The 27,711-nt window shown below is 35.8% G+C and overlaps 1 protein-coding gene across 1 annotated transcript in view; it reads left to right on the top strand.

The window, feature by feature from the left end:
• The window catches only part of BRIP1 (BRCA1 interacting DNA helicase 1), a 62,749-nt gene that overhangs the window by 2,252 nt on the left and 32,786 nt on the right, over nucleotides 1-27,711 (top strand). Inside the window, exons 4-14 of the mRNA XM_074922713.1 lie at nucleotides 98-292; nucleotides 590-717; nucleotides 1,623-1,757; nucleotides 8,004-8,297; nucleotides 8,765-8,986; nucleotides 9,520-9,719; nucleotides 12,859-12,991; nucleotides 13,515-13,666; nucleotides 14,202-14,373; nucleotides 14,486-14,623; nucleotides 15,037-15,198. Coding sequence (XP_074778814.1) covers nucleotides 98-292; nucleotides 590-717; nucleotides 1,623-1,757; nucleotides 8,004-8,297; nucleotides 8,765-8,986; nucleotides 9,520-9,719; nucleotides 12,859-12,991; nucleotides 13,515-13,666; nucleotides 14,202-14,373; nucleotides 14,486-14,623; nucleotides 15,037-15,198 — 1,931 coding nt within the window. The remainder of the gene's footprint in view (nucleotides 1-97; nucleotides 293-589; nucleotides 718-1,622; nucleotides 1,758-8,003; nucleotides 8,298-8,764; nucleotides 8,987-9,519; nucleotides 9,720-12,858; nucleotides 12,992-13,514; nucleotides 13,667-14,201; nucleotides 14,374-14,485; nucleotides 14,624-15,036; nucleotides 15,199-27,711) is intronic.

Raw genomic sequence — 27,711 nt, 5'->3', positions numbered from 1 at the left:
TAAACAAAATCTTTCATCTTCACTGTTTGGAAAGTCTTAGTTCTCATGTACAGTCTTGAGTAGTTTTTAATGGAAGACAAATGACTGTGTCCTTCAGAGAAATCACTGCTTACATCGTCATGTGAAAAGGAAGACAGAAAGCCAGAGCCCTCACCACCGTGTCGCTGCATGTGTCATTCCCAATCTAAGAGCAACGAGGCTGCAACAAGTGTGAATCATGGTGCTTCATGTTCTTCTAATAATTCTGAACGGGGAAGTTCCCTAAAACCTGGAAACCTGTTAACAAACACAGGTAACTTTGTACATAGGCAGCAAAAACTCTGTTCTGGAAGTAAAATATGTAGCCAGTGATGTAATATTTTTGCTTTCAAGTCAGGGACCTTTTTTACCATCATAATAGGAAAGTACTACGTGATTCTACCCTGCATGGAAATCTGTATGAAAATGGTGGTTGACAGTCTAGAAATGTCTAATACTGTTTCCTACATCATCTGTATTTATAGGAAATTCTATCTTTAAAATGTTCCCCTTATTTAATGCGTTCCTAGTAGTGGACAAACCTTTTATTTTATTGTATTTTTAATTACAGACTGTAAGGAAAACGAAACGCTGGCTTCGAAATTGTCTGCCAAAAAAAGGCTCTCTCTATGTGACAGTGAGAAGGATGATTTTCAAGTAGACAGGAAAAGGATTCGTCCTTTAGAAACTGAACAGCAGGTGAGCAAAGATTATTGGCAGTAAAATAATCCAGGCATAACTCAACAAAGCTGTCAGATACCAATCAACATTTCAGCCAAGGGCGTAGAGAATCATTGAGTCACGTCACGGTCATCGTTTAGATTGACGGGTTTTTGTTCATTTTTATTGTTACTTGTTACAGAGAAGTCCATTGTTACACTAAATTGTTCATAATACCATGTCCTAAATTATATCTTGCATATTTAAACATCAAGTAGATTTATCCCCAGTTGATCTGTACTATTAAGTCAAAGTATGAGATTCTTGTCTATTCTTTCAACAGCGGGAGTTGAAGGCGCTCTTGCAAATATGTCTTAGAAATACAAATAATATTGTGAATGTATTAGAGTTCTGTTTTAGATCCTGTCAAATGTAGTTATCTCTGACCTCATATGGGGAGTGTGATATTCTGAGATGTTTTCATCTGTGTCAGCACTGGTAGCATGTGACTGAGTGCTTGTATTCAGATGCAGACTGTAAATAGCTTTTAGTATTGCTCAGATGGTTACTTCTGGTTTAAGTTTTTAGATCAATATGGCTTGATTTTATTGTTTTAGTTATGGAAGTTTTCTGCTTTTATCTATATAGTATTATAATTTCTATCAGTTTTGTAGCAGTAGGAAATTAAAGAGGAAAAGCTCAGCAAAAAATACAGATTTTTTTGTTGTTGTTGTTACTGAATTTTGTAATTAAAACTTCATCGCTTTTCCCAAATTACTTTTGTGTGACTTAGGTTTGGTTAAACTGTTAACGAATATTAGTGATGCACTGTGTTACTAAAACAGACTCAGTGGAAAACAGTGGAAACAAAATCACTGACTGCTAGTGTAAGCACATGCTTCTGTCCAGTGGATTTGAACACGGTACTTTTTTTTCCTGAGCAGGTTAGAAAACGTCATTGTTTTGCAAAAGGAGTGCAGCTAGTTGATGCTTTAGAAGTTTATAATCAGAGAAAAAATGGAGAGCTGATTGTTCACTCTGAAAAAAGTCTGAAAACCACTACTTTTTCTCCCCAAACTGTAAGTAATATAGTAATATCTTTTATATCAGGAGTGTTAGTTCAAGAGCAATTTTTAAAAAAAAAAATACTGTATAGAGATTATCCATGAAATGCAGCTTGTTAAGATAGTTTCAGAAAAAACCTGTACCTCCGGCTGAATTACAGACTAATGTAAAGGTTCCCAAGTGTGTAAGTTGAGTTAATGTATTGTCACTATCAATAGTGAGAACTGCAGTGACTTTTACTCCTCGTGCTGCTAGCCAATGTGGTTTGTGAAGTGTCAATTATTTCTGTGAACGTTGTTCTTCTGAACAGTAGGTTGAACTCTTGCACCTTGGCTCCCCAACAGCACAAAATCTGACCCAGCAATTCAGATATAAATCTGTGTGTTACATTATAGTAGATTTATGACATTATGGAAGAACTTGAAATTGGGGCTGTGGAAATTAAGTGACATCAGAGTTTGTAGATTTTTGTTCAGTTTACCATTCATTGTTTTGTGGCATATGTAATAAACGAAAGACAGCATTTAATATGAATGTGTGCCTTTCAGACCCTGAAGTAGTATGGAGTAAGTTGGAGCTGATCATTACAATATATTATAACAAAAACTGAGTAATAGATATTGCATATGATTAAGAGGAAAAATCTTGTGTGTGACTGATTTACGTTCGGGGCTTGATTTTTATTTTATTTTTTTATTTAAATTTTTTTTTTAAATTACCATTTTCCATAACGGAAGTATGACATAAGAAGTTGAGATACAAAGACGCAGATGCTTTTGCAGCTTTTATATTCTTGGTGTTTGAATCTTACCCATTTTACACAAAAGTTTGTTGAAGAAAAACCGGTAGAAGAAGAAATCTGAGGCAGTAGAGAGATGAGTCAGATGCCAGATTACGTGGGTGACGTGGTTCCTGTGAATGCTTATCAAAGGCTGTGGCAGAATAGTTCTTGTCAATACTAAGATATAGGAGCATGCTGTGAAATCAGGAAATAGTGTGTTTGAGACAAATATAAGAAAGGAATGAGGTCTGACCTTTATTTCTTTCTTCAGTACAAAAATCTACTTTCTCCTTTCAAAAGGCAAAGAACGTTCTCCCTTTTCAATGTAATTTTTTGTTGTTTTATGGTAACACCCATCTGTAGGTAACTCAGCTTCCAAGTACAGGGGGTTTTATGCCTGTTTGGAAACATGGTTGGTTTCACCAAGTGTTTCAATTCTCTTTCCACCTCTTCTAACAGCCCTTGGTTCTTTGTATGTCCTAAATTAGCTTTTATTTTAATCAGTGTGTGTTTTAACTTCAAGAGCTGTTTTCCAGTATACCATGCCTTTGTAAACACAAAAGAAGCCAAAAGCTTTGGTATTACTTTAAGACACTGGGAGCTAAATCTTTTCTTGACAGAAGTGAATCTGTGTTCTAGGTCATTTGATGGGAAGTAGTTTTTATTAGTTTTGGAAAGTTCTGTAGGATTTGAACTGCTTTGTGCCACTGAACTTCAATTGATGGTTTAAAACACAAAGGCCAGCAGAGTGTGCTGTTGACTTTGAAATACAAAGATCTTTCTTCCTTCCTTGGTTGTAGAATTTTCTTTGGTACTTTGGTGTTCTGAAAAACTTGATTTACATCTTGTAGAAATTTCACGTAGTGAAGAAAACCGAAAACTTTTAGTATAGATCAACTAACCGTTAAGTAATAAAATACTGAATCATAGTCTTATTTTCTATGAAAACTCTTAATTTTTGTAACAGTAGTTTTGTAACTACATGTAGTTACAAAAATTACATGTGTAGTAGAGCTGTACACACGTGTTTTATAATGTGCTATCCATGGGTTGGAATTTGCAGATAGACAGTACAGTATACTAGTCAAAGTTTACACATTATACTGTTCACTACTACTTTAGAAAGAAGTAACCTAAAAAGAAGTGTTTCTTTTTGTTAAAGTTTATTTTTAAGAACATTTCTTTATAAAGAAGTTTCCTTTTAAGAATGAAAGAACAAGGTATTATGTTCACGTGATGGTTTTACTTTAGCAGTCTGAACTTGTCTGCTATCAAGAAACAACTGCAGAAAGTAAGGCCTTACTTATCATTAGTAGTTCTGCAGCTTAGCTACATTAAGATGTGAGGAGCATCACAGCATCGGCTGTTAGGTATAAAAACGCTTTTCTAGTGTGGCTTATGAAATAAAGTCAGCTGAGGTTATGTTCAACACTTACCATAATGGCTATATATTTAGGATGATGCAATAATGCAATTAATATATTTTCTTAATCAATGAGATAACCCTGCCTTTATATAACTTGTGCTTTACTGTAGTCAATCCTGTGCTTAGAGCAAATTTAGCTTCTTTTCAAGTCCTTTTTGTAGCCCAAGAGAATGGATTGGTGGTGGTAAGAGCACGAGAGGTGCTGCCCAGTGTAGATCCAGCGGGTGAGGATCTTCTGCCCAAGGTGACTGCCTGCTCTTAGCTGCTTTCAGTCCGGAGCCTGGGAATCCATTTCTGTCCTTCTGTATTAATTCTTGCCAGAGAGGGCAGTTCTAGTGTGAGTTTAAATGAGAAATTATACCCTTAGGGTACTCTCTTGATTACTTCTGTCAAAGCATATGGTCTGAGAAACTGGGGCAGCTGGGTTAAGGAATCCCCATTTATACTAGGTAAAAAAAGTAAACAGTAAATGGAGAGTAGTGTAACAAACACTTGGGGTATCAAAAAACAACTGTGAAAAGAATCTGTCTTAATGTGCTAGCCCATTGCAGTTTAACATATTGCTTACAACCTTCACAATGGAGTTTGAGTGACTTCTGTTACACATTCCAGGAGACTGGCAGCCTGTTACAATCAGGGTCTGGACTCCAGAATAGGCTAATGTACCACGATGGGATGAAGAAAGTTGTGGATTTGTATTACACGCTCTCACCTGACACCGTATCTGATCCTTTTCCTGCTGATTGACATTTTGAATGAGCTCTTTGAAGCAAGTTCCAGCTTAATTAAAACGTTTGCTTGGTTAGCAGTGATCTGTGAAAGCCTGTGATAAATATTGAACCGGGTTCACCTGCTGGTTACTGTGAGAGGATAAACAGCTGCTTTGTGTACTTTAATCAAGAGGCTGCAGCAGCAGCAGAATACTGTGCTTTTTGAGAGCTTATAAAGGAATAGTTGAAAAGCTCTGCTAATGTCACTGCTGATATCTTACTAGATTGTGCTTGTGTGATATTTCACACAAGAGGTATTCACGGCTGCATCATTGAGATGGCTTTGTAACCGGGAAATGTAGATGAAGATAGGAAGAACTCCTCTTATCTCTTTGTGTTTCAAAGATCACAGCCTCAGTGTTTGTTTAGCTCTATTTTACACGTAGGACAGGTTGGCAGACTCGATTATTCCTTTTTTAATCGGACTTCCACGTTTTTGCCATATAAATATTGATGTGATAGGCTGTTTTATCTATCCCCCGACAGAAGTAAAAACAAGCTGGATTAGCCTAAGGTCCATATAGTCTGGTATCTGATCTCAGCCAGTATCTGTTACTGGATGTTTCTGATTAAATACTGCAGAAAGTAGAGGAGTATTTTTTTTTTTTTTCCCCTCTCCCAAATTAAATACTCTATCTCAGATGCAAACAGCTGAAAACAGGTTTAATTCTGTAGCCAGAGGGAATTATGAAATACTTTTCTGTTGCCTTAATATTAATTATCTCTACTCAGCCCCTGCCCCCCAGTTCTTTCATAAATAAATAGAACCATTTTCTAATTTTATTCTAGTTTAACCAGTATCTCTGTGTTACGAGTCTACAAATTTATACTTTGAGGCAACACTGCTATGGAAACTGCCATGTTGGAGTGATCACTTTGTTCAGCTGGAGAGTATTCTCTTTCCTTTTGCTGTAGTAATGGGAGATTAACACCACGTTAGATTTTGCTATGTGATATCGACAGTAAGTTCTTTTTATAGAAATACAGAGTTAAAATAGGTTGGTTTTAAAAAAAAAATTCAAGATAGCCAAACCGTTTTCTAAAGGACGACAAAGAATTCAAGTGCAAACTGACACACTTGAATAATGTGCAAATAACACAAAGAACTCAACTTTTAAACTATGTTTTAACCATTTTCTTAAAGTCTCTTCACTATAAAGGACCTTCTAAGAAAAGTTCTATTTATTTATGCATTTTGAGCTAATGGTGTCTGTGGCTTTCAGAAATGTTATGGCTACTGCAGGCAGCTTTATACTCTTACTAGTTACTATAAAATCAGCCAGAGTTTACAACTTTCTCAATGTTGATTTTTTTTTTTTATTAAACTTTTTTCAGAGTTAAAGGTACCATTTTAAAACTGGAATACTGGCTAAAGTGCTACTTAAAGCCAGCATTATACCAATTTCAAACCTTTTAAGAAATCCTTTTAAAGCCACCTGTAAAATACTGTAATTTATAAGCCTTACACATAAGAACACTTTAAATTCTTTTCATAAAAACAAACCAACCTGTTTTTTTTAAAACCCATCATAGAAGACCTTTCTGTTCGTGTTTATGTATATGTTTATTTGAGCTGCATTTTCCTGTTGTTAGAACAATTTTTGCAAAATAGCTGTTTTATTGGTCTTAATATTTTTCTATTACTTTTATTTGGCAAACTAAATGCGAGGCTTAGGATTAGCAGCAAACAATTAGTGGTGTGGTATCATCTTGGAATTCCGTGTATTCTTTTTACCTCTGTAAACACAGCCTGACTTGAATTAAAAGATAAACACGTTCTTAAAGGCCCTGCACGGTAATTGCATCAGTTATATTAATTGTTAGCATGGTAATGTGTTTTTTCATTATTTCAAAGAGCAAAATAGAACATAGATGATAGAAATATCAAGGTACAATTTGCATTGCAGTTTTCTCTGTGAGTACAAACGGAGTTGAGTATTGCCACATATGTAACATATACCATATGTCAGCTGTTTCCTGCTTGGCTGTTGACAAGAGCCCCATTCATAACTCTTCTTTTTATCCTTTCAGTGAATAAGTAATTATTCAATATAGAAGGCAGGATATTTGGAACTGGCTATTTAATGTGGCAGCACACTATAATGAAATCTGCTGTTACTGGCAACCTGAGAGGGGAGTGTAACAATTCCAGCATGGGTGTAACTTTATCTGCTTTGAGGGCCTGTTTATTTGGCACATCAGTGAACCTTTTATCCCAGTGAGTGACAGCTCCAGAAGGGTTACATTTACAGGCGTTCTATCATGTATTGTAATATTTAATGGCGGACAAGGCTGAGTGGGACCAAGGGTAATACGAACTTGCTTTTCCTCAGAGTGGAGGCTAAAAGACAGCTTGATCCCCAGAATTGTGGTGTAACACACGGCCTGACTTAGCATTTGTTTATAATGGATAATCTTACTGATTACAATTAAAAGGGGAGGGAGGAGTATTTGAGCGGGCAACTACATGTTGTTACTTGCACTATCACCTGAAAACCAAATACAAACTCTTTTACACTAGAAGAATTCATTATTTTTTATGGGAGGTGTCTGTGGACATGGTTACTCGTGAGTTATTTGTTTTCTATGTGTCTTCTCACACTAATTATTACAATTTCATGACAGTTGTTCCAGTATTTTGTATTATGAAAGATGGCGCTTCTCAGGAAGAAAAAAACCCTGGCTTTTAACAAATATTTTACAGGATTAGGTTCTATTTGGAATTATTTCCTATGTGTCTTTTATTCTTACAGTTGCTAGATGGCCTTTGATATAATGGCATGGCAAACATGTTTCTAATGGTGTGTATATGATGTAGTCTGTTTTATCTGCAAACAGATTTCATTAAACTGTCTAGATTTCTTCTGCTTGCTTTAAGGAAAAACGTTGTCATTGTTTTGAGTGTCTGGTTCCAAGGTTCATTGAAGGTGCTGGACACTTCTCATTCTGTAACAGGAGTGTCCTTATGCTGATGCTTTAATGGGAGAAGTTTATTTACATTATGTGTAAATACTCCACTGGAATAATAACTCTTTCTATCATTGGGTTATGATGAATTTGTATCTAGGGATTGCTAGAAGTTTTTTAAGATAGCCAGGCACGAGGACATTGTGTGTATGCTTTAACATTTTTAAACTGTTTGCGGTTGGATAGGCCAACCTGGTGATTGAACAGGCAATCTTGAACTATCCTAGAGGGCATTTTCTATATAGACCATAAGTAGATTTAGCATGCTCATTTTACAGTGAGATTTTGTTAATCTTTTTTTTGTCTTGGGTTGCAGTCTTCTGGCCCCTGCACTGAGTGTTCCTGTTCTTCTGGAAAAGAAACTGATAAAGATACTAGTAACACAAAGAAGAAGGAAAATGGAGATCGGTTGTTCATTCCCAAAATATTTTTTGGAACACGAACACACAAGCAAATATCCCAAATTACCAGAGAGTTGAAGAGAACAATGTATTCCAGTGTCCCTATGACGATTCTTTCTAGCCGGGATCATACCTGTATTCATCCAGTGGTATCTAGTAGTGGTAGTAACAGGAATGAAATGTGTGTGGAATTGCTGGATGGAAAACATGTGAGTAATTTTGTTTCAGAAAATGAACATTCCTTTCAACATATTAAAATGAAAGGGGGTTGAACAGTTGAAATTAGTAACGTTTTTTACTTCTTCATACCGTGGTGGTTAAATGCCTCCTGGTAATTTGGTTTAAAATAAATATTAATTGTTAGAAAATGTTGATACACGGTATCAGTACTGAAAAAATTTATGATGACAGCAATAATATTTATGACTGCTAGGTTAACATTCTTAGTAAGACTTAAATTGTCTTTGGTTTTATAGTTGAAGAAGAAGGAAGTGTCCTGTTTTGCCTGTTTTCTTTCTGACATGATGTGTTTTTCATTATTATCTGACATAAAAAGTAGCTGTTAGAAATGTTTCCAGGAAATAGTCAAATGCATGTAACAACTTGGAGGATTTAAGCTTACTTGTTTTTCATTATTTTTTGTAACCGCTAACTATCTACGCTTATTTGCTTTTAGGGCAAGTCCTGTCTTTACTACCATGGTGTTCATAAACTCAGTGAACACCATGCCCAGCAGGCTGCACATAGGATGTATCAGGCTTGGGACATTGAAGATCTAGTGAGCCTTGGAAAAAAGCTTCGTGCCTGTGCATATTTTGCAGCCAGAGAACTCATGGTGGGCGCAGATATTGTATTTTGTCCTTACAATTATCTCCTGGACCCACAGATACGGGAGAGCGTAAGTATATTTGTAAGAAGAGATTGCAATAACTGAAGTTAAAGGGAAGTTAAAAACATAATGTTCAGTGGCTCTGGTCAACTGAAATCTGATTTATATCCAAAATACTATCTACAGAATAAATCCTGGGTTAAAGAATTTTTCCCCTCTTTTTTTTTTTTTTTTTTTCTTTTTTCAAAAGAAGCATTTCTGTATTCCAAGTAATGCTTCCACTGGTCTCATACCCTAGCTGATCAGTCACATTGTGTTTTTTTCAATCAGTGGAAAAGAAACTCCTGCAAACTTCACAATTGTTTGGTTTATGGAGAGTGTAGTAGGTTCAGATTATATTCATCCAGGCTGAAATAAGATGCTTCCCCACCCCCCCCCCCCCCGGTTATTTTCTAGGTTACAGAAATTGGATCAAAAAGCAAAAAACTTTGTTGCTTGCACCATGATGCAGAATATGCACTTATTTAACAGGATCCTGTTAGTTGCTGTTTCTCGTTAATGTCTTTCACTCTGTTTTACTAGATAATAATTTTCTTTTTTAGATGGAAATTAACCTAAAAGGCCAAGTAGTCATTTTAGATGAAGCCCATAATATCGAGGACTGTGCTCGGGAGTCAGTGAGCTACAGTGTTACAGAAAATCAGCTAAGAGCTGCTCGAGAAGAGCTAGACTTCATGGTCAGTAACAACATCAGACAGAAGGATCATGAGGCCCTGCTGGCTGTGTGCTGCTCTTTGACCAAGTAAGGAAACTCTTTTTAATTCCTTTTGATAATGCAATTTACTGATAAAATGCAACAGAGGTATGCTTCAGACAAGGCAGTCACCTGAGTTTTGTTCATTTGAGGGATCCAGAGGGTATTGATCTAATTAAAAATACTTGTTTGACTCAAAGGGAAGCATTGAAATTCTGTTTTGAAAAGTTATGTGATGCTCTTGAATGATGTGCTAATCTTCATGGGGCTTACTGCCCTAGTTGATGAAGTTCTGTATGGAAATTTTGCCTAAAATAAATCAGTTTTGTCTTTCACATGCTTCTGCCTTTTTGACAAATAATAATAGCATTATTTTATCAAAGCATTAATTAGTTAACATATATATAAAATGCTTTCAGAGCCTTGGACAGGAAGTGTTTGAAACAGGTTGGAATCTCTTCTTGGAATCAGATTGGAGACTATTGAGAACAGATTTTTTTGTAGTTGAAAGTGAATTTATCAGTCATGCCCTTTGTTTTCCCTGTGAAACAACTCGAACTTGAGCAAAGAGATGGTGGTCTGAAAAATTGGGGTACATGCAAATTCTCAGAAGAGATTTGCTGAACTCTTTAGAGAATTCAGGCAGCAAACCCTTTCCACAGAAGATGCACTATCCTCTTTGAATTTCTGATTATTCTCAGGCAAAAGTTGTCCACACAGAATTATTGTTCATTCTTTTGCCTTGGACTGTGTGGGTAAAATGCGGTGTTGATGATTTGCTTTTGTACTGAAATTGAAATCAAGGTTGTGCTGAATCTCTTAGTACCTGCCTTGCTGGAACACAGGGATTGTGGAGCTCAGTGGATAGAGAAATATGGATGGTTGGGAGAGTGGTTTGGAAAGCAAGAGTTGATCGTAAGGCAGAAAAAAGCTGCAAAAAATACAAAATGTTCTTCTCTGCTTATTTCTGCCTCTGTACTCATAGAGGAAAAGGTAGAATTTGGAAATCAGCTCTGCAGCTGTTAATTTTTGAACCTTTCTTTTGAGGGATCCAGGGACTGAAAGAGTTCAGAAACGCACTGCTAATGAAACCCTGAACAACAAAGTCAGCAGAATAAAAGTGAATCATGATACAAGGGGCTTTGAAGTTAACTTGAACTCTGGTTCAGTGCATGTCAAATCCTCATTTTGTTGCATTAGTGGTTGGTGAAATAGACTCTGGAGTACACTAAAGCAAGCAGTTCACCATTTTTCCTATCCTTTCTCTATTCTGAGAGTTAACGTTTATGTGCCACAGAGACAAGGGACTTTTGTTTTTCTTTCTTGCAGAAGCTAATTCTCCTACCTTGGATATTTCAAATGTTAAATTTTAGTAAAAGATGAGAATAGCCTGGCTGGAGATTTGATTGCCTCGAGCTTTTTAACCTTATCAGAAAAACTAAGGTTGATTGTCTTGGCAAATCTGCCAACAGCATGAAAAGCAGTTGCTGGAGAGCAGAAGACTGGGTGTAAATAGCCAGTAATTGGTAAAATGCTGTTGCATAGTGACATGGCTTTGCCAAATGCATGGGTAATTAGAAAAATCTTATTTCAATTATAAAGATCCTGGGCCCTCATTCCAGAAAGCACTTAAGCATGGGCTTAGTGCCACAGAGGTGCTAAAATGACCTTTCTGAGGAATTTGAAGATATACCAATAGAGGTGTACTGGCAGGCTTTGCTGATGAGATGCAGATTTACCAGGAACCAGTTTTCACTTCAGGCCCATAGATACCTTCCTGGGAATCCAGCTAATTTTATTTATGCTTATTGCTTTACTCTACAAATAAATTAACAGGTATTTCAAGTATATGCTTTAACATTAGATTTAATTGGGTGGAATTTATTATAGGATTTGCTTTTTTCATGGTATTTTAGTATCAGGAAGGTGGTTGTGTTAGGTTTGTATTTGCATTTGTAACATGACCATTTCGAAAGTATGTGATTGTGTTTGAAGTTCATAACGGGGAAACAGAAGTTTTACATTTCCCGAAATGTTTTATCTGTTGTAAAGCTGTTTAATTTATGTGGCCTTTTCCTAATTTTAGTTCCAGGTCTTTTTGATGTTACATTTGAGGAAATGGGGCAGAGTACTCCACTGGTGAAGTTCTGCTGATGTTAGTGATCATCATTCCTTATAAGATAAAGCAAATTATAGCCAAAGAAGTGATTGTTGTGGTAGTATTTTTGGGGCTTTGTTTGCATTTAACCTGGTAAAAGGAAAGGTTTTTTCAATTGTTCCATTGATCAGATTGTTTGCAGTGACAGGACAGGAAATCTGGAACTGAAGCAGTCACTAAGCCTTGTTGCTTCAGTTGATAATGATTAACTGATTTTACAGATAAATATTTTGAGTGGTTGTAGAAATGACAGCTGTCTTTCTGATGCCTCCTGCTGGTTGATGGAACAGACAACTTCGGCATTTCCTGGGTGGGGGGAAGCCTGCCTGCTTTTCTAGACAGAGGGAAGGTCTTGTAATACTGCAGGGATGGTGAAGGACACATTCCATTAGAGAAAATTTTAGCTCTGCCACAAATGAGTTGGCCTGCATGTTTAGATCGTGTTTTTAGAAAGTCCTATCATATTTTACATTGTCAGCACAATTATAATTGTACTTAATTTTAGAGTTGTAGCAGTTACAAATACCTGTAGGTAGGTTAAAATATGTGCTTTTAATTGCCCTACCTTTCCTTACTGTGTATAAATACTGAAAGCAGTCATTTCATGCCCAAGATTTGTTCTTAATAGGAAAGTCTGCAGTTGACAGGGATGATAAACCAACTTACATCAGTTAGAGTAATAATGAGTGGTTTTAAAAGTACAGCAGAAGTCTCTTAAATGATCCCGACATAAGAGCAGATGACATTTTAATCCCTTTATTGTAAAGATATTATAAGATAATAAAATATAAACATAGAGGGACGAATTTTCTTCCTGCTTCAATGAGCTGCATCAGGAGCAGTTCCATAGAAGTTAGTTCAACAGTGAAAAACTGGCATAAGGAAAAGCAGAATCTCTCTACTTAAATGTAGTAAAATATTTATCATCATCATAGAAGCCTGGTGCAGTTTTTGAGCTTTGGTATGTATGTGAAGAGTGGATCTTAAATCTCTAAAATTAATGCTGAAGTGATTTCTCTCTTTTTACAGCTGGTTACAGGAGAGCTCTAGTCAACTAGTAGAAAGAGGGTATGAAACTTCTGATAAGGTTTGGAGAGGAAATGAAATGCTCCCGATTTTGCACAAAATGGGAATAACTGGTATTACTTTTCCCATTTTACAGGTAATGTTGTATGCTATATAAATTTGTACCAGAGTGCATAATACTGATGATGTTAAACATTTTCAAACGTACATAAGCTGAATGCTAACATATCTTTTAATTTACTGCAATACTGAAAAGCTGTCTGAAAATGATACGTGATGAAAACCAGGAGTAATCCACTTGAGCTACTGGAATTTGTGGAGAATTGGTGTTTTAAAGGCTATAGTTGCTCGTGTACAATTATTTAAACTGAACTGTTGAGTCAGGGGTAGTTTTGTCTGTTCTATCCATCTTCATTTTTATTGACTGTTGAAATGTATTTACCCTATTTTCAAGTTTATCCCTCCTTTCTGTGTAAGTTATATGTTAAAAGCTTTGCTACTTTTCCAATTCTGCCTTCAGTCTGACTTTATAGTATCTCAGGTGAACTTTTAAAACAGTATGCTGATAGTCTTGTATCTGTATTAGCTTTGGTTTTAAGAAGATACTAAGGATGTATCATTAAATTCCAATTAATGTGGAATTTGTTTGCCTCTCATAGAAACATCTCTGTACTGTCCTGGAAAAAGAAGAAAAAATATCACTACTCGGTAGAGAGGAACTTGTTGAGATACCGGTTGTGAGCCCTGCCACTCAGATTGTGCTGAAAGGGTTATTCATGGTTCTTTTATGTCTTTTTAAAGATAATAGCAGGTCAGTGCAAAAACATAGCCTGAGCTGTGTGGTGGTGTTTAATTCAGCTGCTTTGCTAAACTGCCTCTTACATTTGTGAACGCCTCAGTTATGGTGTCTGGCTTCTGAGCAAAACTAACATTTTAGAAAGCTTTGGGAAATCTATTTATGTGGGAAGAATTTAAATACTACCGATTTTTTTTTTTTTTTCATTCATAAATAAATTCAAATATTGGAGAAATTTGGAGGCTAGGTGTAAATTTTCTTGATGTGTTGCCAAGTTAAATATGCATGGGTTTTGTTTTTCTGCGTAGCACTTACTGTTTGACTGTCTTGATATCTTGACAACTAATGCCAGCAGTTACTAAAAATTTCTGATTGAAACCTTATTTTTAAGTACTAATTATTGAAAAGCTTCACTGTTTTTTCAGAAAGTATATTTTTTTTATACTTTAAATACATTGTAGCAGCACTGTCTTTGCTTTGTATGAGATTAATGTCTACACTTTGATTAATTAATCATAGGTTTTACTGATATTTCTGTATCTCTATACAGGTATGCAGATGACTACAGAGTTGCTCTACAACAAACTTACACTTGGATGAATGAAAACCAACTTGATGTTTCAGAAACAAGTGCCTTCTTTACACGACCCAAGCACAAAAGGACTTTGCGGCAGAAAACCGCCGTCCGCATGCTTAATTTTTGGTGCCTGAATCCTGCCGTGGTAAGCTGAGTGTGAAGTAGAAGGCCTTAAGTAATTTGAGTGATAATAATTACACCTAAGATCTTAAAGTGATGGTATTGATTTTTCTAAATTCCTTCTTCCTCCAACCTAGGCTTTTTCAGACTTAAGTGATGTTAGAACAATTGTTCTGACATCTGGTACGCTCTCTCCCATGGATTCATTTTCTTCAGAGCTTGGTGTGAAGTTTTCTATTCAGTTGGAGGCAAATCATGTTATTCGGAACTCACAGGTAAACTTTTGTATTGTTGTTCCCTCTCCTGAGGTGTAATGCTGGCCCTTGTAAAAGAATCAATAACTTGCAAATAAAAATTAGGACAAACCCATTCTGTAAGTAAAAAGAAATGTATAGAACAGACTGTTGCTTGGATTAATGCAATTGTAAAGTACATTTTCAAATTAAAAAGGTGGCAATTTTTAGACACATACTTCCCTGGAAAAGTTGAAGTCATGCTATTTTGGTAATAGCTGTCTTATATCAGTAACTGCACTTTCTCTTCTGTTTTTAACTGCTGGAATTAATTTGTTTAGAAATACCTCACTATTTTCCTTCACACTTAAAATTTCATTATTTAACCTAATGTAACTTAATACAGTTTGTGTCGCATATTTGAGAATTAACTTTTTTAATATGAAATACACCAGGTTTGGGTTGGCACCGTTGGAGCAGGCCCTAACGGCCGGAAGTTGCGTGCCACGTTCCAACATACAGAGACCTTTGAGTTCCAAGATGAGGTGGGAGCACTTCTGCTTTCAGTGTGTCAAACAGTTGGCCAAGGAATTCTGTGCTTTTTGCCATCCTACAAGGTAAGGAAGTCTTAATACATCGCCTTCCTCTGAAATCACACACACTCGAAAATGTAGTGGGTCATCTTTTGCTTTATGCATCAATATATATAAATGTTTATAAAGAAATGTATTGTAATAACACATTGTGATTGTATTAAATTGTAATTTCTTGGATCTTGTGTTGGCTTGGCATACAAGCTTGTTTTCAAGAAAAGCATGTTCATACTTGTTTTCAACAGATGTTGTCCGTATCTTGGCTAAAGAGTACAATTGTTTCAGTTTTACCAAAAAATAAGCCAGACTGATCTGTTGTTTTTATTTGAATTGTTTCCCTGAATGTTTTGAAATTATTTAAAAAAAAAAAAAATCTCCTCCATGTAAGTACACGTCATGAAAGGAAACTAGGTGTATACCTCAGCAGCAAGAATGCGATTGCGTGTTCTTTGTATGCTGTCTGCATGCAGTATTCATCCAGTTAATTTCTTTTTTTCCTTCTTTCTTGTTCCATTTCTTGGAGATCTTAGGATATTTTTCTTCAGTTGGGGAAATTGCTCACTGGCATTGGCTGAAAGGAATCAAATTTCTCCATTTCAAACTATGCAATATCTAATTTCAGTGACAACAGATATCTAATTATGGTTAATCTGTGCCTCACAGTAGTTCTGCTTTCTTGTCTATTAGTTCTTACTGTTATTTATGGTCAGGAACAGGAATATAAACCTGCAATATAGTTCTGTAATTCATGCCCATTTTCCTTGTAATGCTTGCAAGAGTGTGACTTTTTTAGTTTTAAACCATCATTTAGGATTTTAAAAAATCCTCTCAACAAACGAAACAAAAGCCTCTCAAAAAAAACCCCCAAAAAATCCTGCCAAATGAACACAAACCCCAGCATAATGAAAACAAAGGTTTCAGACCATTAAGGTTACTTAACAGGAATATGTTTTTTAAAATGAAATTAAAACGATTTCTCCTTTTTAACAAAATCTTTATGTTAGTTTTATTATTTAACTGAAGAGGCTGCAGAGTGAGGTTTTTTTTCTTCACTGGGTGTCTATAAAGAATTGCAGTCATCAGTGCAATTACTGACAGTAACCATTAGGTGACCACATTAGACCAGGTAACGTACAGTCACTGAAAAAAGCAGATTACTGACTGTAAATTTATTTATCCTACCTCAAAAACTAGGCGCTTATATGCAAAGTTAATGATTGGAAAAGAAATTTTGCATTCAATTTATGTAAGAGTTTAGATGGGAGCCTCTTTCATTTTCAGTATCATCGTTATTCTTTTACTAAGGTGTGTAATGTTGAACAGTGTGTGATAGCTGATCTTACGTATACAGACCTGACAAATATTTATGAAAGTTTTTATGAGAACAGTAATCTGAATTGAAAGTATGGAGAGACTTTGTAATGACATTTAATAAGAAAGAAAGAGATTGCTGGACAGCTCTGGTACCCTTCCCCCTCTCACTGCCCTTATGTTTTACTGAAAGGTCATCTAGCTAAACACGTTGGGTGTTTTTTTTTTTTTCTTTGTGGGAACACTTCCATGATCCTAGCGAAAGTATTGATAAATATAAATTGCAGACCACTGAAGGATGATATTTTAAAATCACATTGCCAATATTTTTCTACGGATGCCCTTTTTCATTCTGCTTCTTTTATTCTGGATTGGGTTGCCTTTAACTCTGAGATTAATATGTTGAAAACACGGAATAATATAAGCATAAGCATATTAGTACAGGGAAAGCAAGGTATTTTTCTTTCATCATCATGCAGAATGTTGCTTACCTGCACATGTACATTTCAAAACCGATTTTCAGAGATTTTCATTGGGAAATTGCTACATCTCTTAAAAAAGCTGCAGCTTTTAAAGAAATAAGTCAAGGCTATGAAGATCTGACTAATATACATGGTCAGGTGCCTCACTAAATTAACTATTACGAGTTAAGCAGATCTTTTGAAGGCTCAACTTGTTTTATGAATTGGAGTTTCAACTTTGGAATAGTGAAAAATAAAGTGCTATTTAAATCTCTGGAAGGCTGAGGGTTCAGTGCTCTGAATTTTGAGTACCATCTATTCAGGTAATTTGATGGAGCTTGAATTTAGGCGTGTACATTGGATTTCAGTTTGGTTACGCTTTACAGATGCACTTCTCAGTGCAACGTTGTCTCTTAGTTTTCAGAATTTGTGGCTCAGCAATGATGTCCTTGGTTCTGCCCCTCTGACAGAAGCCCTGCTGTTTGGGTGGCTCTGTTTCAGTACCTCACTTTCAGCACTTATGCTGCACATTTTTACCTGTTTGCCTGAAAACCTCTTTGACAATTATCCCTAATTATTTTGCTTTGTAAATCAAGTTAATTTTATTTTTCTGGAAAGCCCGTTATTAATTTAATTCAGGTAGTAAACTGTATGTTAGTTTCCTTGTTTATATATAAGAAGAGTGCCAGTGACAGAAGTAGCATCTTATTGCACTTTCATTTCCATTCATTTTGAATTTTGAACACTTTTCACTTTAATAAAATATAGGTATATGGGGTTTTTAGTGTAAATCAACACGTTTTGGCCTCAGTTGATAGGAATAGAAAGACAGGTGGGTCTAACACAGTTTGTGATGAGCAGTGTTGGGATCCTGGAGCTAGCACCCAAGCAATGTTCTCTTTACTGCTTGTCCTGTTACTCAGAACTTCATTGCGCCATGTTGGAAACAAATTTATGTCAGAAATAGCAGAGATAATACCATTTGAAATTCCCAGTTTGAAATTTAGGGGGCTTTAATGAGTAATATTTATTTCTCTATATTTTGTCTGGAATTTCAGGTTGCTTTGTATGCATTAAACAAATAATCTACCAATACTTGGTGTAAGTGATGACCCCTGTATTCATGTTAGAGCTGGAGAAACAAACTCTGGCAGAAATTTAGTGATTTGTTTCAGACTTCTGAAGTGTATGATAGAAAAAATACCTCGTACTCACCTAGAAGATACCAACCTACTAGAAAGTTTCCATGTGCAAACAAATAGAAGGCAAGTAAAAATTTCTAAATGTCACCGTATTAACCTAATCATAAAATGAGAAAACTGGATGCTGCTTACAGAACATCTGAGATGAAGTTATAAATGTCAGCAGAGAACGTTGCTGTAGGAGCCAGCATTTTAGTCACATACTCCTTCCAGTGCTAATGCATGCAATAAGCATCCCTTAACGGCTTGCAGTTTACTCTGTGAGCATTTCTTCTGGTAGATTATTTGCCAGGAGATTCTAGATTTCTTTGAAGAAGCTGTCTACTGCCAGGAAGAAGTAGGAGTCACTTGTCTATGTTTTGCTCTGGAGTGCCCCTTACAACAAGCTCTTCATAACCTGTAGAAAGTTACTCAGCTGTTTTGGAAAGACTTTAAAATCCACAACCCTGTATGCTTGCATCCTTTCCTAATGATCAGTTTAAGAAAATACTTTGTCAGGCTGAGAAGGTACTTTCCAAAGACCTTTTTACCTAATGTATGAACTGCTGGTACTGAAAAGGGAAAAAAAAAAAAATCTGATTTAAAAATAATTAACCTGTTATCTTTCTCTGTGCCCCTCCATCCCCTGTGTTGTTTTTGGTTTTTTTTTTTGTTTTGTGGGGTTTTTTTATTAATCAAAGCAGCTTGTAGCAGAAAGAGTTCAGTGCAGTTTAGTCAGGAAAGTCTGCCACCTCATTATCTCTGTGTAATTTGGAATTACTAGATGCAATGTGGATCTGAAAAAAGCAATAGTAGAGAAGCTTCCCTTTATCTTAATCAGGTATTTGAATAAACATATTTTACATTGAAGGGTGACTGTTTAAAATATGTGTATGGCAAATATCCGAGGTTAATAATGCAGTGGAGGAAAATATATGGATGAGAATAAAACAATGCATCGGATATACATCTCCACATTTAATAGGTGTCTGCTGATGTTATGAACAGCTGCGTTGTCATGTTTCATGAATGGGATAATCTACAATAACATACAAATTTTTATTGTCGTTATCAGAATTGCGACACATTGACTTTTTAAAAAATAAGCTTAATCTTAACATTTACTAAGTTGCAAATCTAGATCATTTTTAGGGTAACTAAAACTGGTGATACTATGCAACAAAAATGCATTTATGTGAAAATCAGTAGCAACTCCAGCAAAAACACTCTATAAAAGAGAGTATCAGAAGGTGAAAAGATTACTCAGAAATCTAAGATGCTTTTAAACAAGATTAAGATAAGAACCATTAGGGCTTATGTTGCCGACCTGTCTGCATTAAGATATATCTTGCCTGGTGCCTGCATCTTAGAAGATTCATTCAATATGTGTCATATCAAAGTCAAGGTATCCAGCAAGGAGAAAAATGCTAATGCTTATAAATTTTAGTGATAATCCATCATGATGAATTAACTGACCTTTCTTTAGTAGCTTTTTTTACAAAATAAGCTTTGGACAATAATGTTAAGTTGGTGTTTTGGTTTGAGTTTTTTTTTTCCTATGAGGTTTTGTTGGTTAATTTGTATCTGCTAATTGTTGAGCCATAACTTGTATGTAAATTTTTTTAAAATAACATAGTTGCTCAGAAGGGTTCGAACAACCTGCAGTAAAATTTATGAACTGGTAAGTATTCTTTGCTTGAGAATCAAAGATTTGTTTCCTACTATTTTCGTTTTCTCCTACAACTTTAAGATGTAGTGTTATTCATTGATTCAGATTAATCATACTCCTTTTGTTCTGCTTTCCTTTACAAAGCTTTAATTTTTGAGGTCAGATAGCAGTTTTACTCAGTAAGTTGCACAGTGTTACGGTGTATTTTGCATTATACTGTATCAAATAGATTTGTAGAGGGAAATGTCTTGGGAAAATGAAGAGAATTTCAAGAAATATTAGCCTTAAAAAATAGAAATAGTAGCTGCTTTGTTGTCTGTTTCATGAACCTCTTTGGCTGAATGATCTAAATCTACATTTTTAAAATTATTTGCTATACTCTTTATAAAGTTATTTGTATCCAAATGTCCATAAAAGAGATGCTCTTTTTTTTTTTTTTTCCATACCAGTTGTGTTACTGTTTTAAAATGCAGGTTACAGTTGTTTGTGGTTTATAGCTACGGTGCCATATCAATTTTACCTCTAATAGTAAAATTACCATAAAAGTAATGAAGATAATAGAAATGGAAAAGAAAATGAATGCAGAATTTTTAAGCCTTTCTTATATTGCATTAACATTGATTCTTTTTGTCTGTATAATTTCCAGCGCATTAATATTTTTAGGAGAATTTAATGGAGAATAATGAAAAAGTAGCAAAGACTTTCTTACAACTAAACAATAGCTGCTGGAAAATCGTTGAACTGTCTAGAGCTTTTGCTGCGTACAGCAATGATTCCAAGGGGTGTTGAAGAGTAACTGACAAATACGGTGCTGGAACAAAGCGATCTAAGGCATTTGTTTCCTAGAGCACTTTTCTTGTGGATGACCTTTTTTTTCAGACTGACTTATTTCTAGTAAGGTTAGTTGGTATATCCTGAGGAAGATTCTCATACATCCTATATTCAGGGGTGGGCTTGAGTTCTTTTTCTCTTCACCAGCCCTTTGCTGGGAGCTGAAATAGAGGAAACAAACAACAGGCAAAGTAGAAGAGGAAACAAGAAGTACAAGGCTAATTGAAAGCTGTGCTCTGTTATTGAAGTAGGACTTTTATAACTAAGGGTACAATTTAAAAGCAACCAAAACCAATAAGAAAATAATTTTTAGCTCACTTTATCACAGATGCTGTTGAACTTGACATTTAAATATAAGGCTAAATAGTTGCAATACAGTCAGCTCTAACAATAGGTAGTTGTTACTTTCCTGTGTATGTTATGAGTTTTGTGTGCAATAAATCTGAGACCAAAGTTTTCAATATCCAATCTTGAATACATCTGGCAGTCTCAATCCTACTACTAATGAACAAATACCCTTCATCATAAATTGGCATTGCAATGTACAGTGTTAGGAAGGTAGAACTATTAATGTGTAGACCAATTAATGCTGCATTGCATTTGCTGTTTCCCTTGAGAATTTTGGGATAAGGTTATAATGATATGTGTATATATATTAACTTTTGCTGCTTGCAAAAAATAAATGCTGAGTTTCGTATTTGAGTTTCTATGTATCTCGTAACTTTTAGAGCTGCTAGTTCAGAGTTTAAATTTTGTCAATCCCATCCCATTTTCCTGTTCTCATGGCTGATCATGTTTTCTTCAGGGAGAACACACGGGATTGGGTGACAGTAAATCCATTTGGAACTGGAACACCTCTGTTGATTGTCTTAGCTCCCTTTCCATGTTTAAGGTATCAACCGAAGCTGTAGTCAAGTTGCAGACAAGTGCCCTTTACCATTCCGTTGACAAACCATTCTTGGCAGCATTACACAACTTTAGGCAAGTAGGCCTTAACAATATTAATTAACTCTGCGAGCAGTGTAGAGCATGGCAAGAGGTCTAACGTGTGCTGTCTTCAGACAGAATCTTCAGGTTCATTCTAGGTACTTATCTGGAATAAACAGGAGGGACCTCAGTTTAACCTCTGACTATTGCACTCTTCTGCCATTGCACAGCATCGTGTCTGCGTTGGATGTGAGACCAAATCCCTGAATATACTATCTCCTGGCCTGGACATAGATGTGCCAGCCCTATATATGACAGGCTGAAGGAGGGATACAGTTTCAGTATTAATTCTGAATGTCTGGCTCTTCTTTGTTTAAGAGACTCCTTTTCTTACTGAGATTTGTGTGAGGTTGGTAGAAATTTTTAAATTTTTTTTAAGAAGTCTGTATCAGAGTGGGAGAATATGAATTGGTTGTAACACTGAAAAAAGAACAGAATATTTTCATTTCTAAAACTTTCCTGAAACAGCGTTTTGTAAATAAATTATAAGAAACCCATTTATTTTCTGCCATCAGTAAAAAAAGCCAACGCTGCCTTTGGACAACTTTTACTTATTTAATAAATTACTTCAATAAATTTACAAAAGATGGTAGTCTGTTTAGCCAGGCCTATTAAAAGCATTAAGATTTGAGCACTGGCTGTTAAAATGAGTAAATGGCAATATCACAAAGTTAAACAAATGCCAAAAAACATTTTCCAGAGTACTGGGATTGTAACAATACCATTAATGAGGGCAAAGAGGTTTTAATGCAATTTGCACATTCTAAAGTTTCAAAAAGAGGTTTTGAGTTAGTGCATTATTAATGTTCTGAACATCTGGAACTATGTAAGAGCCATAGACATTGAGCAAGTGCAGGGTTTCCCCACTAGGTCTGATGCTGACTGATTTCCTCCCTAGCGAAAAGCCTGTTTTAAGAAGTTTGAGACAGTAAAATTACAATATCCAGATAAGAGATAAACATTCCACAGTGTCTTTTTGCTTGTAATGTGTATGGAGGAAAAATTGGAAACCATTAGGTTTGTGCAATTAAAAGGTGAATTTGAAATTAAATAGGAAAACAGTTATTTGTGCCACAGATGGTTGCTGCGTGGTGCAGTCACATTGATTGCAGAGTTGCTTATGTGAGGAATTATCTAGTAATGTTGAGTGGGTTCCATAAGATTGCTTAAATTTTTTTGTTAGGTGTATTTAGGTGTAGCCTGCAGGGATAAATGCTTTATCAAGAGTAATATTCTCCTTGATATTCCTGTTGTCATCTGTAGGAGTAATTCTAAGAACAGATTTACTCCTGTGTGTAAATATTTGCAGGATTTAGGGATCTGTTAGCACCAAGTATGTTTTATGACAGAAGTTTGTTCGCTGAAGTTACATGAATATTAACTTGCTGCATAATTTTAATGTTAGAGAATATAATTTACACTGTTACTGCTTTAAAGTGATAAAGGAAGCAGAATGTTCCAATGTGTCATCTACTTTTAGATGTTTTAACTATAGCTAATATCCAACATCACATTCATTGGGATGAAAAGAGGCCTTTAAACAGGCTGGCATAGCAGGGGTAAGTTATGAAATAATTGTAAATTAATAATGATACTCACTTTCTGCACAGCATTTGCGTTCTGCTCTCAGGGGAAAGGCATCTCTTACTCCAGAAGCCTTATTTGTTTGAGCCAAACAGCTGCATCGGTGCTATTACAGTATGTAAGAAACCCTAAAACCAAGAAGAGACTTCAGGGAATAGAATTCTGTCATCCTTGCTATCTCAAATTATGTGCAAGTACCTAACAATAAAAGTAGAGCAAAGTGATGGGAGAGTAATAAAACAACACGTGAGGAGCACTCTCTGTCTCTTTCCTGGCACTAATGACTCTGTGCAATGCCCCCTGGAAGTCACTGGAGTTTTTTCAGTGACTGCAGAAGGCTGAGGGTAGGGCTCATGACACTGAAGTGACCCTCTGGGTGTTTTGTTTTTTTTTTTTCTTTGCCTTTGAAAAGAAAAGCTTATTGCCAGATTCTAAAGCCGTGTGCTTTGCCTTACTCTGTTGAAAACCTTAGTAAAGTGATTTCTGTGTGGTGGGGCGTAATTTTGGGAAAATAGGATCCAAAAAAGCTGAATTCTAATGACTCAGAAACTATGCAGTCCAACATTTTTACCTAATACACTTAAATGGAATTTTCTCTTATTTGTTGTCCACTGTTACTTTTTCGTTTCTTGTTTTGCACTCTTACTCTGCACTGGTAGTTTTCTTTGTGATCTTTATCTCAGCTGCTTCATGTTTTATGGATTTTTTTACTCCCATTAATCATATGTAATATCTACTTTCAGCTTTATTCTCTATTTTTCCATCATTTAAACATCTAAATGTCTGTAATATAAACTGTCTAGCTATTGAGGCCCTCATTCATCCAAAAGAACCATTTTCAGGCTTGATGTACATTATCTGAGGTGTCTTCTGAGAGCTCCAATAGCTCCTGTAAATCTTAATGTGTTTTCTGAAGTCTACAGTTTCAGTTTTTCCCATTGACTTGGGCATAGCAAAGACATGTGTGAAAAATCACTGTGTGGGATGGAAGATTTCAACCATTCCTTCATGATGCGCTTTTTTTCTTCTGCCTCAGGCACTGAAGACTATTGTGGTGATACCAGTTCGAATAGAGAACAACAGTAGCAGAAGAAATAGTGATGTTTGTACAAAAAGAATTAGAATAAGGGTTTTGCTATAACCAGGTATATAATCTTTATCCTCAAATTACGCTGGCAGGCCTCCTTCTTTCATGTCATCGGTTCAATCAAGTTACTCTGCCAAACTAAATTTGAAGATGTTGCTGGCAGTTCACACCCTGGCAAGATCATTTCTTGTGTAATTATAGAGGCTACAACAAACATCTCCTTGGGGTTTGTATCTCCGTGAAATAAGAAGGCCAGAATCATGCTGAGTTATGCTCCAAAGGAATAATTGAAGTTCTGTATAGTCCAAGTTCTCTTAAACGCTTAAAGCTTATGCTTATTTTATTGTAACAATTTATCAGAATGTTTTCACTTAGAATTTTTTAACCCCTGGAGTTGTTTGGGTTTTGTTTTTTTCAGTGGTTGGTTTTTTTCCCCACTGCTTGGTTACCGATGGCTAATTTCAGTTTTGACCATCCACATGGATTACTCACAAAGCAGGCCAAGAAAAATGTGGGGCTACATCAAAGATAAAATTTTATCTTTGGGGGGGTGATAACTGACCATTTAAATTGTCATGCAATATATGTTTTCTTTCTTAAATACTATGACAGGATCCTAGATATATGCACTGGTTATGGAGTAATTTTCCTGGTTTTGGGGAAATTAGAGACAGTCCAAACATTAGATATGCTTAGAGAAGTTAGAGGAGAGAATCCAGCAGTTTCCTGCTGAATGACAAGGTTCTTCCCCTTTCCTTGTGAGTATTCTTCTGCTACTCTCAATTTTGTGCCAGCTGATTTACATCTCCAGAACAAAGGAAAAGTTTTTGTCCCTTTTTTTTTTTTTTTTTTTTCTGGTTAGTTTTCTGCTGGCCTTATGAACAGAGTTGGGTCATCACAAGGTCAGAGAAGTGTCAGAGCTCAAGGGAAGAGATGATACTGCACACTCAAGGAAGGGAGCCTGATTATCTCTTTTACTGCTAGAGCTCAGTCTCAGAGATGAGAGTGTTTTTTTGTGCTCAGTCACAGAGATGACTGCGGGGGGTTTTTTTTAAAAAACCCACGTTTTTCAGTGGTTGACCTTAATATGAGAATATATAGAGATACTTATTTGGAAATTCTGATCTTTTTATGAAACATGGTTGATGTTATAAAGTTGATAGTATGAAATTGCAGCACGGTTAACTGAGTCTGTCTTTACTGCATATTAACCAAACAAACTGAAGAGTTACTCAGGTGAATATTCTGGGTGAATGGAAATTTGGGTGAGGTGATATGAAGGGAATGACCTGTTCTGACTTCTCGTTCTGGGGAAACCCACGGAAACTGTGGGAATGGAGAAGCTGTTTGTAAGTATTACTTATTGCAATCAGACATTTTACACACGGCTGCTCCTCGAGTACATAATGGCCATTGTGCTTGAGTGTTCTAGCAGTTCGGTGCTCCTGGCTCAGGGGAAATTTCTAGGTGTGATTTGGGTCCCATCTTATCATTTTGAATTACTGCCTGCAAAGAATGAACAAATACACTTTCCGTGGCTTACTTGAACTTGTACAGTGACCAGCAAGGGATGTGCAATTATTCAAGTGCCCTGTGGCACTTGCTTTTACATAGAGCAGATATACTTTCTGATAACATCTGCACATCATATAAAGTAGAATCCGTAGCGACAGTCTGTGGCAAATTATTGGATATTATGTCTAAAAAAATTATATGCCGTACTGGTAGATGAGTGTTTTGCTTGTGAATTTCACACCCTGAGAGCTGTGTCGTTTAATATTTTATTACGCTGTTAGTTTAAATAACCTGAGCAGGCAGCATCACAAAAATAAACTAAAAATCTATTATTATTTCTCACTTCTGAGCTCTGACTTGTCAAAGTGCTGCAAGCTGAATTGTTGTATCTAGTTAACACATGCTCCAATTTCTGATGTAATTACCACTTTCTGCTTGCATACTTTTCCTACCATTTAAGTGGTAACTGCATTGAAAATGAGTTTTTGCAGACAAGAAGTTTGCACTCTGTGAGTGATAAAAGTCCAAATAGTAAATAACAATTGCAATCAACGTGTTTTTTTCCTCGAGCTTTTAATGAAGGGGAGAGAAGGCAGGATGGAAAATGATAGTTATTAATAGGGAACAGTGTATGTAAGCAGCATTATTTTTAAGAAGGTCTTGCCCAGGTTACTTCGACATTCCTGTTGTTCTGAACCATTGCAGCCTGCAGAGTTCCCGGTCCCTTTGGCATTTCTGAGAGGTTCACTGCCTGATGTGGTAGAGATGTGACTTCTTCATGTGTGAAAAACACTATGTATGAGATAAAGTAGACTTGAAAGCATATATTCAGATAGCATGTATCAACAGTGTAATACCATATACAAGAATTTGAATACTAAATGTATTGAAAGGGATAATTGGGCTATTTTAAATTCAGAACAATTCTACTTTGTTAGTAAGTCAGGCAGCCTATCAAATCATGTTTTAGAAAATCATGTCTTAGACTGAATTGCTAATTCGGTAAGGAAGCTTCTTGGTGATAACATTTAATTGGTGAGATGGTGTATTCTAAAGAGCATTAATTGCATTTCGATTCAGTTCACAGCTCACTAATGTATTATTTTTAGCAAAAATGTTTTGAGACAAGTAACTTGCACAAAACATAAAACTTCTGGGTTTGGCTTACAAATGAGCCACTTGGCTTGTTGGTAGCTAAATTGCAGTGTGTTACATTTAAAACTGTTTTCAGCTTTTTCTTCTTATTTTTGATCATAAGGTGAGAAATTATTTTCCTAAGAATCAGATATTCTGAAGAGTATGTTCTCTCTTCCTCCATTTTTTTCATGGGGGAGAAGGAAAGGAGGGAGAGGGGAGGGGATAGAGTTGTCTACTTTGAAGAAATACTTAGACTGTATTTTTTCCTTTTACTGTTCGGGGTTTGTTTGGGGTTTTTTAATTATGTAGTATATATGGTGAAGGTATATCAAGCATTTACGGTTGGGGGAAAAACCATAGGCCAAGTTACATAAGGTCAGATAATTCTTTTTCACTTGGGAAGGAAAGATACTTAATTAAAAAAAACCCACAAAATTCAAACACCCAAAACCAGAAAAACATCTCCTTATGTAGTGTAACTTAGCACAGTTCCAATGAGGTTAGTGGATTTATGGTAAAGTTTGGGTTTAGGGATCCTGCTTTCAGATTTTCCTCCCCAGCATCAGATTCTTTTTATAGGATAGATAACAGTTTATGATTCATTCTTATTATTTATGCTCTGTTATCTACAGAATCCTGTCTTATCTCTTGTTTGTTATAGAAATGTTACATACTTAGTCAACTTTGACAGGTTGCTGTGAAATTTTCATTCAGTAAAGTCACTGAATAGCTTCCTGCTGTGTTAGATTAGTTGCTTATTGTTCCTTCCTTAAT

Source organism: Athene noctua, chromosome 19, assembly GCF_965140245.1.
Source record: "Athene noctua chromosome 19, bAthNoc1.hap1.1, whole genome shotgun sequence".
Lineage (NCBI taxonomy): Eukaryota > Metazoa > Chordata > Aves > Strigiformes > Strigidae > Athene > Athene noctua.
Note: the sequence above shows the minus strand (reverse complement) of the source record. Positions and strands in the feature narration are given on the sequence as shown.